General features: G+C 46.5%; 1 protein-coding gene across 2 annotated transcripts; it reads right to left on the bottom strand.

The window, feature by feature from the left end:
- Positions 1-1,801: 1,801 nt before the first annotated feature.
- ZNF8 (zinc finger protein 8) lies at positions 1,802-11,369 on the bottom strand. Of its 2 annotated transcripts, none has more exons than XM_036013432.1 (4): positions 11,154-11,369; positions 5,395-5,521; positions 4,989-5,099; positions 1,802-3,525 (listed from the first exon to the last, which is right to left on the bottom strand). In XM_036013432.1, the coding sequence occupies exons 1-4, from the start codon at positions 11,217-11,219 to the stop codon at positions 2,111-2,113; spliced, it is 1,719 nt and encodes a 572-aa protein (XP_035869325.1). In that variant the 5' UTR covers positions 11,220-11,369; the 3' UTR covers positions 1,802-2,110. The 2 variants fall into 2 exon arrangements, with proteins under 2 accessions (XP_035869325.1, XP_028386274.1); XM_028530473.2 differs by having other exon boundaries at positions 5,004-5,099.
- Between the last annotated feature and the right edge of the window lie 1,897 nt (positions 11,370-13,266).

Below are 13,266 nucleotides of genomic sequence, written 5' to 3'. Positions count from 1 at the left end.
AGAACATCTGATGGACAGGCTGAAGAGGGCAACAATTTTTTTTTTTTTGTCCCAGAACAAACAAAAGACTAAAAGAGAAAGACGGAAGGCCCTGGCTGGGTGGCTTAGTTGATCGGAGTGTCATCCAGAACACCAAGAGGTTGTGAATTTGATTCCCAGATGGACACATATAGAAAGCAACCAACTGATGTTTCTCTCACGTTGTTTCTCTCACATTGTTGTTTCTCTCTCCCTTCCTCTTTCTCTAAAAACCAATAAACACATTTTCGGGTGAGAATTAAAAAAAAGAGGGAGGCCTACCTACAGGTTAAAGAGACGTACAAAAATCAACCACATGTACCGTGTCGATCTTACAACCTGATTAGAACAAAACCAAACACAAAACAATTCATGAGGCAACCAGGAATTTCTGAACACTAGACATTTGATGATATATTGAGGAACTCCTGCTATTTCTACTTAGATGTGATAATAGCTAGGTAGTTTTAGTTGAGATTACATAAAATTGATCATTTTTCCTGTTTCATCAGATATTGCTAAATGAGCATTTTTTTTTCTTTATTGCCATGCCTGGTGAGGAAGACTACGAGCTACCACCTGGGAATCACTGCCCTCATTTGCATCGAGGCCCCAGCAGTTTCACCCTCTCCATGTAAACATCAACACTGTGAATAAGGCAAATTATGGCTCAGTATGATTATGAATATGGTTTTGTCCCAATGGACCAACAGGGTCATACATATACATATATACTATATATAATTTTAAAGTCCTTGCCTTGTGGAGATATGTTCAGAAAAATGGATGAAATGACATGATTTCCAAGACCAGTGAGAACAGAATCCTTGGCAGGTGGGGATACCAGTGAAAATATAATGTCCATGTTTTGGATTACTCAGAAAAATAAGTGGATTCTCTTCCTTTCTCCACACCAATTATGAATACTGCAAAATGGCAAAACAAACAAAAAACCTAAAAACTACATTGTGCATTAAATAGCTAATGATACCATTTGTTAAAATATTGAGGATTATTAGTACATAAGGCCCAATCAACCAATTTACATTTTGGAAAACACTGGCTGTACTGCTGGGCATAGTGTCTCTACCTTGGCACATGTGGGTCCAGAGAATTCTGCCAAGGGGACTGTTTTGGCCATTACAGGAAGTTGAACAGCATCACTGTCCTGAACCTGCTAGATGCCAGTGGCATCCCTCCCCTCTGCCAGTCATGAGAGACAAAAATATCTCCAGATATTACGGAACGTCTTCCGGGACACAAAATCACCTCAATCGAGAACTTCAGGCTTTTGGCAACACTGGTTGTGAAAATGGTTTTCAGTGGGGCTGTGATGACCCCAAGGAATGCTGTGGATTTTCACAGGGCTTCTTTGTCGTTTGATTTGGGCATGAAGGAGGCTGACAGGTGAGTTGGAACCAAGGTGCTCTAATGTCTGTGAAATGTAGACTGACCCCTGGTGACCCTGTGTGTATGATGAAACAACTTGTTTGTAAGTATGAACTTAGACCCTCACTTGACTTCACATGTAAACACACATTAATTCCTGTATGCTGAGAATTTTATACAGAATTTCCCAGAAATGCAATGGCGTTTTGTTTTGCTCAAAACTTTTCCAACAGTGAGTCACCACTGAAAAGTCACATCCCACGTAGGAATTCCCCTCACAGAATTTCCGTGGCCAACCCCAGACCCCGAGCATCAGACAATAATCAGCAGACAGTGCTGGGTCTCTAGCGTAACCGCCTAGTCATGGAGAGACTCTGCACCAACTCAGTACACGTTACTCCATCATAAATTACTTTTGTTTTAATTATCCTTTACAAAACATGGATATAGGATGACTTTTTTGACCTTATGTTTAAATTCATTTCAGGGTCATAAAGGGAATAGTACAATATATCTGGTTAAAGGGGGCACCAAGCTTGATAGATCTGAGGACCACCAATCTCAGGTGTTTAGCAAGCATCTTTCATAGGAAGTCAGAGGTCACCCTGGGCCTTCTTAGGCCCCTTAGTGCCCCTGTTGGTGCACAGCCCATGTGGAGTTACAAGTTATGTACCTGTGGTTCAAAGTTATCTGTAGTTTCTCCCTATGTGGAGTCTCTGACATCCAACAACACAGAAGTGCCCACTGAAGTTTCTTCTACCCCAATAACGTGCACTGGGTTTTTCTCTTGCATGACTTCATGGATGTCAAAGAGGGCAAGTGCCCTGCTGGCAGGTTGTCCTGCCTTTGGCTTGCCCCCAGGGTTCTCACCTGCATGCACATGCTGATGAGAGCTGCGGCCCAGGGGCTGCTCCTTCCGCCTCCGATTCCGCCCACGAGGCTCTTCTCTGGTGTGAGTCACTTGGTGTCTGATGAGGTGCGAACTCTGAATGAAGCACTTGCCACACTGACTGCACTTGAAGGGCCTGTCGCTTCGCTGAGCCCTCTCCCCTGAATTCACAGGTGTGTCGCAGGCCCACTCATGCTTGGTGAGAGCTGCCTGCGCAAAGATCAGCCTCTGACGGCATTCATAGGGCTTCTCCCCAGCATGCTTGCGCTGGTGCTGTGCCAGCGAGGAGCTGTGCCGGAAGCCCTTGCCACAGTGGTTGCACTCATAGGGCCGCTCTTCAGTGTGAGTCCGCAGGTGTAGGAACAGGCATGTGGTCCGTGAGAAGGACTTCCCACACACGCTGCAGGTATATGGCTTCTCGCCAGTGTGGGTCCGCTTGTGGCGGCCCAGCGAGGAGTTCTGATTGAAGGCCCTTCCACAGTCCTGGCACGCATAGGGCTTCTCACCAGTGTGGATCCTGCGGTGCACGGTGAGGTGCGTGCTGTGGCAGAAGGACTTCCCGCACTCTGCACACTTGTAGGGCTTGTCTCCAGTGTGGATGCGCTCATGCTGCACCAGCGAGGAGTTCTGGCTGAAGGCTTTTCCACACTCCTTGCACATGTACGGTCTCTCCCCTGTGTGGATCCTCCTGTGCACAGTGAGGTGCGCATTGTGGTTAAAGGACTTCCCGCAGTCTGAGCACTTGTAGGGCTTTTCCTGCACAGGGCCTGGCATGAGCTCTGCCTCAGGAACAGCTGGATGGGAGGCTGCACTGCAGTCACCACTATCTTGCGGCTGCTCCCCTGAAGAGCCTGTCTGCTGACTGAGGGAGGGTAAGTGACCCTCTGAATCTGAGACCTGTGAGTCTGAAGTACAGAAATATTCTCTCTGAGGAATCTCTGGGAACAGGTTTAGGTTTGAACTTGGGAGACAGGTTTCCCCAAGTCTGAGACTTTCATAGGTTTTATCTTGAGCTGGTGCTTCCTCAAGGCAAAATTCCAAGTGCCTGGAACTATCCTGGTCCTTCTCAGGCACCTTGACCTGGCCCTCACAGTCCCAGCCTTCCCCTTGTGTGGCGAGACAGGCAGTGTCCCCCAGGAAGTCTTCCCTTTCCATGACGCAGGACAGCTCCTCTGCAAGAAGGCCCTGCTCTGTGGGTGGCACTCGGTTTCCAGATCCAGGCTCCCAGCCTGAAAGAAACCAGAGTTCTGAGAGGTTGGCAGAAAACACAAAGAAGGGACAAACCTCTGACAGCCCGAGCTCACTTCCCAACTATTTGCTTTGCCTCTAGGCGAATGTTGGTTCTGCTTTTATGTCAACACCAAGTGCCCTGTTTGCAAACGCAGCTTCATCAGTTCATCATCTCAACAAATATTTCGTGAGCACTTGCCATGGGCCAGGTTCAGGCCTAGCTCAGGGGCCAGAAAAGGAAGTGCCCAAGTTATAGATGGTTTTTATGTGTGTATGTGTTTTTTGTTTTGTTTTGTTTTTCTTTAAATAGTTTTTTTATTTTTCAATTATAGTTTACACACAATATTATATTAGTTTTAGGTGTACAAGCCAGTGATTAAACATTATGTAACTTAAGTGATCAGGTTTTTCTGTTTTTAAAGGGCTGTAGAAAAAAATATGTGACAGAGACAGGTAGAATTCTAACACTGTCCCCTGGCTGTTCAATCAGTTACGTAGGTATTGCTGTGAAGAGGTTCTGTAGGTGACATGAAAATCACTCATCAGCTGACTAAAACAGGGAAATGATGCTGGGTTATCTGGGCAGGCCCAAAGCAATCCCTTCAATGTTTATGAGCAGAAGAGGCAGGTGGGATAAGAGGCAGCTGTGCAGGGGCCTCAGTCATGGAGTGCAGGTGACTCCCAGAGCTGGGAACAACTCTTGGATGAACACAGAAACCTCAGTCTGAGGACACACAGAGCTGAATTCTGTCAACAACCTGGTGGAGGCTAGATGTCTGGATGTGGTGTCTTCCTAAGTCTCTCTGTAAGGTCCCTGGCCCCAGCCTGGTTGACACCTTAACTTTGTCTGGGAGCAGACAAACCAGTCAGGTCTGACTGACAGAATTGTGAGATAACAAATGTATGTTGTTTGAAGCCGCTATCTTCACAGTAATTTGTTAGAGCTGTGATAGAAAACAAGCACAGAAACTGCATGTAGCCCATAAAGCCCAATATTTACCATGTGGCCCCAGATGCTAGGGATAAAGTAGTGACCCCATAGATAGAAAGCCCTATCGTCAGAAGCTGGGGGCACAGACACTGAATGAGACATGGAAGCAGCAGGCTGGGGGCAGGGCAGACCAGCAGATCAGTTCTAGAAAATCTAAGTCAGACAGGCCACCTACAAGTGGAGATGCCCCTGTCTTCAGAACAGCTTGGGGGAACCCCCATTACGAAATCCTCTAGACAAAGACAGGCTCCCCTTGTACAGTGCAGGGAAGTGAAGGTCAACCCATTTTTTTTTTTTTTTTGGCTCTTGCAACCACCACCACCACAGACTCAGCCCTACTGGGGGAGCAACTTTGAGCCCGGCTTCCTCTGGACTTCGCCCCACCTGCCTTTTTCCCTTTCCAACTTTTCCTGTAACCTTTCGCTGTGATCACTGATCTGCAGATAGTCTCAGGACCCCAACACACCACACCTGGTGGGTTCTCACCAGGATGGCGTCCCTGGGCAATTCCTCTCTCCACCATCCACAGCTCAGTTCCTTGCTCCAGCTGGGAGATGACATCAGGTTTGGGAAGCTCAGGTCCTAGAAACAGAAAAACATAGAATGTAAGGTTCTGCTTTGGACAGAAAGAACCAGCTCAGCCTCTAGCCCCTACTCCTGACCATCAGGACATGGGGCCATCTTACAACACAGTGAGGACTTTGCAATGGGACAAAAAAGGGTAGACACCCCACTGCCCACATGTCCTACAGGGAAGGAGAACCGAAGGTCCCTAATCCCCAGGTCAAGTCTTCATACCAGAGGCCTTACAATCTATAAGCCATGAAGAATAAGTGACTGCAGGAATCTGCGTGTCAGCTTGGGAAGCAGGCCTTACCCACAGAGAGCAGATGCCCAAAGGTCTCCAGCATCACGTCACGATACAGGGTCCTCTGGGCAGGGCCCAGTTGTCCCCACTCCTCCTGAGTGAAGTCCACAGCCACATCCCGGAAGGTCACTGGCTCCTGAAACATCACACACATGGTCAATCAGCTGGACTGTCCTCATCAGTACTCTCAGAAAGAGGAGAAGGAATGGGGAAGGAGAAAACATGTGGGCCAGTGTCCTGAGAGAGTGCATGTCTGGGCAATGTGAGTCAAGACTCGCTGGGCACCTGCTGGGCTGCTACATGTAGGTGTGAGTTATACAGAGAAGAAACATGAGAGCATCCAGATAAGACCAAAAGCACCCCACAGCTGATCTACAATTGACTTCAGACAGGTGACCTCTTTCCACTGCTGACTTGTAGATCTGTGGGCTAGAGAAATGGTTACTGTCTCAAGTCACTAGGTTTGGGATAGTTACACAGCTACAGTTCACCAATACATTAATTCTCAGATTCAAAGCAAGGCTTGTCATCCTCTCTGAAAAGAGGGGTGTATAATTAAGAGAAATCACCTGCCTTTAGGCTCACAAGTGACTGAAGTGGGCCAGTGTAAGAGCCTACCAGGGCATTTAACCCGAGAGAGGCGACACTGGAGGGGACAAGTAATATGTGCCCTGTCTAAAAGGGCACTAGGACTCAGAAACAACTGATCTTGGGAAAATATAGGCCCTAAGTGGTCAGAATTGCCAATCTCTGGTGAAAAGAAATGTCCCACAAATGTAATTCTTTTGTGGACTGGCTGTGGCCACAGTCAAAAGCTCGACATTTCTGGATCAGAGTCTTGGCTCTGTCACTTCCTCTTCAAGAGGCACAGAGCAGAACCCCAAGTATGCTGCCTTGTTTTCTTGTCTTTTTGGAGGCTATGAAGGGGACTAAGTGGCTGTAAAACACTTTCTACAGGACAACCGGACAGCCACATGCAAAAGATAAAGTCAGTCCCCTATCTCACACCATATAGAAAAAAACTCAAAATGGATCAAAAACTTAAAATGTAAAAGCTGAAACTATTAAACTTTTAGAAGAAAACACAAGAATAAATCTTCATAACTTTGGAATTGGGAAAAGATTCTTAAAAAGGATTCTCAAAAGCACTAGCAATAAATAAACTGAACTTAATCAAAATTAAAAATTTGTGTGCTCCAGAGGACACACTAATAGAAAATCACCCACATAATGGGAGAAGATACTGCAAATCACATATCTGATAAGACTTGTATCCAGAAGACACAAATCTTACAAGTCAATAATAAATGCAACCTAAATAAAATGAAGAAAATATAAAAGATATCAAAGGAAATAGAAAAAATTAGTAAATAACCACAAGAAAATATGCAGATAAAAAATGCAAATTGAAACCATTTATCAAATACCTCCATTTTCTTTTTTATTAATCCTCACTCAAGTATATGTTTATTGGCTTTTAGAGAGGAAGAGAAGAAGGGAGAGAGAGAAACTTTGATGTGAGAGAGAAACATTGATCAGTGAAAGCCCAGTGGGGGACCAAACCTGCAACGTAGGTATGTGCACTAACTGGGATCAAACCTGCAAACTTTTGGTGCATAGGATAATGCTCCAACCAACTGCACCACCCAGACAGGGCTCCAATATCTAAACATTTTTAAAAGATTTTATTTATTTATTTTTGAGAGGGAAGGGAGGGAGAGAGAGAGAAACATCAATGTGCAGTTGCTGGGGGCTGTGGCCTGCAATCCAGGTATGTGCCCTGACTGGGAATCGAACCTTTGTTGCTTTGGTTTGCAGCCTGCGTTCAATCCACTGAGCTATGCCAGCCAGGGCCAATACCTAAATTTTAAAAGGGTATCTTCTTTAAACAAAAACAAACAAAAAACCACAAGTAGAGTCTTGGTGTCACTGGTTCAATTCCTAGTCAGAGCATATGCCTGGGTTGCAGGCCAGGTCTGTGGGTAGGGGCATGAGAGAGGTACCTAATCATTGTCTCTTTCACAGATCAATGGTTTTCTCCCTTCCCCCTCTCTAAAAAAATAAATAAAATCTTTTTTAAGCAAAGAAAGAAAAAGTTTCTTTTTAAATATTAAAGAAATTATAGTACCGGGTGGCACGTGGCTCTGACAAAAATTGTGCAGAAAACATGCTGGACTTTTTGACTGGGAACAGAGGTCTCTGCTCCTGTCCTGTTGTCCTCACCTCCCACTCAGAAGGTCCTCCAACCCTGATACATGCTGCCCGTGCCTCCTGCCCCCACCCCCCATCACCTACTCTGCATGGGTTGCCAGTGAAAGCCCAGGCACCAGATGCACTGACCGCTGGTCTGTTGAGGCTACAAGACCTCATGTGAGTTCTTCATGTCTCCTCCTGGGATTCTAGCAGGAGGCTACTCCTTGTTGTCTCGTGACTGTCCAGGCTACTCTACATCAGCCCCCTGTAGCCCTCCTCTTGCTCTGAACTGCTGGGGCCTGGAGGGATGGCCTGCCTCAGACCCACACTGTCCCCATCTGACCAGGGCATCAGTCAGCACCTAGTCATTGTCCCCAACCTCCCTCCCTCCAGTGCTTTAGCTAGTTCTCAGTCTCTCCTACCCTCACCCCCATATTACTGACTGGTTTTTCTCAAACCCATGCCATTCCTGCTTAAAACACCTGAATGACTCCTTCTCACCACTGGACATAGGGGACCCCTAAGCCTGACTACAGTTGGCTGAATGATCCCCAAGTATATCTGGGAACCTCTGAATGTTACCATAAATGGCAAAAAGGAGTTTGTTGATATAATTAAGGATTTTAAGATGGAGAGAGTTTCCTGGATTATTCATGTGGGCCCTAAATGCAGTCGTAAATGTGCTTCTAAGGACAACACAGAGGGATATTTCATTACCAAGGGAAGAAGGCAATATGATCACTAAGGCAAGATGCTATGCTGCTGACTCTGAAGATGGACAAAGGGCCAGGAGCCAAGGAAGGCAAGGTCTACAGCTCTACAGTAGGAATAGGTGATTCCTGCCTAGAGCCTTGACAGGAAGGAAGCGTGGCTCTGCCCACACCCTGATTTTAGCCCAGTGTCAATGATCTCTGACCTCCACAATGTAAGGATAAATGTGTATTGTTTTAAACCACCAAGTTTGTGGTAATGTTACAGTAGCTATGTGAAGCTAATACACCCTCCACTCTGCTTGTTGCATCCTACAGTAGCTAGCCTCCAAAATGCACCCCCATGAGCCCCAGCCCTTTTGTGGTCCCTTTCTATTCGAAGCAGGTTTGACTTGTATCACTGATAGGATACTGACAGAGGGGGAATTCTGTGGAAATGTGAGAGTGGAAATTCTGACCTCAGGTCACAAAAGGCATTGTGGCTCCCACCAGGCCCTCTCCTGGATCAGATGCCAAGTTGTAAGGCCACTTAAGCAGCTCCACAGAGACCCATGTGGGAAGGAACTAAGGCCTCCTGCCAACTGTCATCTGGGTGAGCCATCTTGGAGGTAGATCCTCCAGACCCAGTCAAGTCTCAAGGGAAAGAAATCCAGGCTAACATTTTGATTGTAATGTCAAAAGCCCAGGGCAGGACCACCAGCTAAGTCATTCCAGGACTCCTATCATCAGAGACTGTTAGGGGCCCTGGTTAATGTGGCTCCGTGGGTTGGGTATCTTCCTGTAAAGCGAAGGGTCCCCTGGTCAGGGGACATGCCTGGGTTATGGGCCAGGTCCCCAGTTGGGGGTGTGTGAGAAGCAAAGAATCAATGTTTCTCTCACATATCAATGTTTCACTCCCTCTGTTTCTCCCTCCCTTTTCCCTTCTCTAAAAATAAATAAAATCTTAAAAAAATAAAAAAAGAAAATGGCCTGCAAACCAAAATGTCTCTGATTCGGTTCCTGGTCAGGGCACATGCCTGGGTTGCAGGCTGATTGATGTATCTCTCACACATCAATGTTTCTCTCTCTCTCCCTCCCCCCTTTCCCCTTTCTCTATAAATAAACAAAATCTTTAAAAACAACAACCCCCCCAACCCAAAACTTTAAAGTATATATATATATATATTTGTATATATATATAAAAGGAGCTCTGAGGTATTTATTGTTTTAGGCCAATCTGTTTTTTGATTTGTTACACAGCAACGGGTAACAAATACACTTCCTCTTAAGCCTCTCTTACTGCTGATAAAGGCTCTCACCTTGACCAAACTTTAGTCTGGCTCCTCTGAACACTCTTCTCATCTAAACCTTGACTCTTAGCCCTGGCTGGTGTAGCTCAGTGGATTGAGCGCAGGCTGCGAACCAAAGCATCGAAGGTTCAATTCCCAGTCAGGACACATGCCTGGGTTGCAGGCCACGGTCCCCAGCAACCACACATTGATGTTTCTCTCTCTCTCTTTCTCCCTACCTTCCCTCTCTAAAAATAAATAAATAAATAAAATCTTAAAAAAAAAATTAAACCTTGACTTTTAGGCTTCTGTGCCCATTTACACATCACCTAGTTTTACCAAAAATCCTGTCAAGTCAGTTTCGCTGGAATCCCCCTTCTCCATATGCCATCACTCCTCATATCTTTTTCAAAGTTCTCATCACCCACAATTGCCTCAGTAACATGGTCACCTGCCCTGCTCCAGCAAGAACCCTCTTTCTCCCACCCACTATAATGCCCCATTTTCTTGTTGGGTTCAGAATTGCACCTAATTCTACAATGAAGTCTCTTTCCTTCTACTGCAAGAGTTCTGAATAAAATCTGTTTTTGCTGCTTTAATTACTGTCTAGCTCTGACTTTCTCTGTCATTGCTCACTCCCTGCCCCACCACCCTCAGCCAAAGCAAACTAAAAAGTGGTTGCATTTTCATGAAGATCTGTAACAACACATATTCTAAAACATGCAAATCTAAGATAATTGATAGTCTCACTTTGCATACTAAATCTGAAATAATGCCAAAACTTGTAAACAAGAAAAACAAAAGACAGGAAGTGGCCAGGTGGGGGTCACTTGGTTGAAGAATCATCCGTACACCAAAAGCTTGCTGGTTCAATCCCCAGTTGGAGCGTGCATGGGAGGCAATTTATCTATGTTTCTCTCTCTCCCTTCTTCTAAAGATCAATAAACATATCCTCAGGTGAGGATTAAAAGAAAAAAGACGGGACATATTAAATTCAAAGATGAGTTTCCGGAATTATGCCAGCGTGGAGAAAGAGCACTTCAAGGAGGACATCAGCAGCGGCCAGTTGGCCTAGAATTGTTGGTGCTGTGGATGGGGGCCTTCCCTCAGGGGCTTCCAAGTACTGGCTGCCCTGCACTGCTGTCCCCACAGCCCCGCGGGAACCTTCGTCGCCGTTCCGCCTCACTAATGGGTGCATGGTGATCTCTCCTTACCCCCTCCCTCAAGGTGGAACCCTATCCGCAGGCCGGGGCTGCGCGGAGCCAGGCACTGTACCGACTCCACGCATCAGAGCATCTTCAGTCGACAGTACCAATTACCCATCATCTCGGGGTTCGGCCTTCGGGGTGGAGGAAAGGGTATCGGCGGGAGGACCTAATGAGCAAGAGTAGTGGGGATGAGAGGTTCGTGGTTCGAATCCCGGTCCCGCCCGCTGCCCCTTTGCAGCGGTACCAGTCAGCGCGTGACGACCTGCACTTCAGTTTCCCCGCGTATAACGCGGGATAACCCCCAGGCCCCGCTCACACGAGCGTTAAAGGGTCAGTATCTGAGGGAGACGCTTGGCCGGGCCCGCTGTCACCGTTATTGTAATTGTTACCTGAAGCCGTTCCGTGGGAGGCCCCGTAGCCATCGCCAATGCGGCCGCCCCCTCCTCAGGATCCATGCTAGACCGACAGGTCAAGGAAAGGGGCCCCGTACGATTCTAAACCCGAGAGCCGACTCCACCACCCTGACCGTTCGACTCGCAGAACGCTGGACAATGGCGGTCGAGCTGGCGACGCTGTGACTACAATTCCCAGAAGGCCATGTGGCGCACCGTAACGCCCATCCAATGGAGTCTTCGCTCCCTATTTCTTCGACCAATGGAAGCCTCTTGGCTTCAGGCCAATGGGAGCCTCCGCCCGCCGGCTTCCGGCTAAGGGTGGCTGCGGGCGGTGATTCTAGCGACGTTGTGGCGACCTGGGCCTCCAACACCTGGAAGAGGCAGGGTCTCTGGGCAGCGGCCTTCCAGCCTGCTCTGTCCGCAGGCTTTGCCTGGCTGTCCCCTCAGAGCAGTTTTTACGATGGGGCGGAATGGGCTGGTGTAAAGTCGTTCCTGAGGCCCCCCCCTTTTATCTTTGGGGGTTCCTCCTGCTTTGTACTTTAAAATTATTTGTTACCCTGGCCGGGTGGCTCCGTTAATTGGAGCGTCTTCCCAAACACCAGGGGAACTGCGGGTTCGGTTCCCGGAGGGGGCAAATACCTAGGTTGCAGGTTGATCCCGGTGGGGAGGGGAGCCTTCGGAAAGCCACCAATCGGTTTCGCTCTCTCCAGAATCAATAAAAACATACCGGGTGAGAGTTAAATGTAGGTATATACACACAAGTATTATGTGTATATATACGTTTAATGTACATATATACACTCAATGCACATATATAGTATAAATATATTAAATATATAACAATAAGGGTGTAGAGGGTTAAATACAAGAGGACAAAACAAAACTGTGTGCCTGTCTCCAAATTTCCCCTTTCTGTAAGGATGCCGGTTATACTGCAGCTGGACTCAATTTAATCACCTCTGTAGAGACACTACCTCAAAGAAAGGTTGCATTCTGAGCTATGGGGTTAGGACTTCGATATATGAATTTCCAGGGGGCTCCATTCAACAGTTAACATACAATAAATATTTTTAAAGATATTTTTCCGTTTTAATATGTAATAAGGCAAATATTGATAGAAAGAACCTACAAAAACTACTTGGGGTCCTCAAGACTGAAAGGGTCTTGTCTTGAAACTTGTGCCATTTTTATTCGTTTTTAAATAAAGCTGTTTTTTTTTTTTTTTTACAAGAATCAACCAACACATGCATAAATGAGTAGAACAACAAATCAATGTTTCTCTCGTCTCTAAAATCAACCAGTCCTGGCTGGTGTAGCTCAGTGGATCGAGCGAGGGCTGTGAACCAGAGAGTTGCCAGCTGAATTCCCAGTCAGGGAACAGGCCTGGGTTGCAGGCCAGGTCCCCAGTGGGGGCCAGGTGGTTTCTCTCCCTCTTTCTCTCTAAGGTCAGGTTGCTCAGTTGGTTGGTTGTCATGGGGATGTGCCAAGGTTGTGGGTTCAATCCTTGGTCAGTAACATGTGAGAGGCAAGTGGAACAAAATCAGTGTCTCTCTCTAAATAGATGGATAAACTCAGTGTAAAAAAGACTTAAAAAAGGTCCCTTTAGAGCATGCTCACAACACTTCCCTGTATGCTTGAAAAGCCACTCACTGAGGGAGGGATGTGTGAGCCCAGGCCTGGAGATCATAGAGGGAGCCATGGAGATGTTTAGGGGTAAAGTCTCTGGGGAAAAAAAAATAATCACAGCAAGTGATCTCTACATGCTCAAAGAACACACTGTCATGCCTTCTTGTGAGAGTTAAGTAATGACATGTATCAAAGTTTTCCCCAACCCTGGCTAACATTTTAAAGTGGGCAGCTCCACTTTGATGCCCCTCAGGTACCTCAATATAACCTGAATGCAAGCACCCACATTGTTCTTGTATTCAAAGCTTGCTTCTTCATGTCACCTCAGGCTACTCAGTCATCTATCATAATTTCAGTGTTCCTCTGTATTTCTCCTTTTCTATTACATTGAGGCTCTGTAGTGAATTAAATACGGCCCCAAATTCTTTGTCACTCTTTCCATTGAGTAGAATTTATTTCCCCTCCCCTTGACTCAGGGCTG

Source organism: Phyllostomus discolor, chromosome 12, assembly GCF_004126475.2.
Source record: "Phyllostomus discolor isolate MPI-MPIP mPhyDis1 chromosome 12, mPhyDis1.pri.v3, whole genome shotgun sequence".
NCBI lineage: Eukaryota > Metazoa > Chordata > Mammalia > Chiroptera > Phyllostomidae > Phyllostomus > Phyllostomus discolor.
Note: the sequence above shows the minus strand (reverse complement) of the source record. Positions and strands in the feature narration are given on the sequence as shown.

Coding starts and splice junctions, on each gene's coding strand:
- ZNF8 (XM_036013432.1), bottom strand. CDS start 11,219: ATGGATCCTGAGGAGGGGGCGGCCGCATTGGCGATGGCTACGGGGCCT. Junction 5,522..11,153: donor CTCCCACGGAACGGCTTCAG/GTAACAATTACA, acceptor GTGATGTTTCAG/GAGCCAGTGACCTTCCGGGA. Junction 3,526..4,988: donor TCCTGGTGAGAACCCACCAG/GTGTGGTGTGTT, acceptor GGTTTCTTTCAG/GCTGGGAGCCTGGATCTGGA.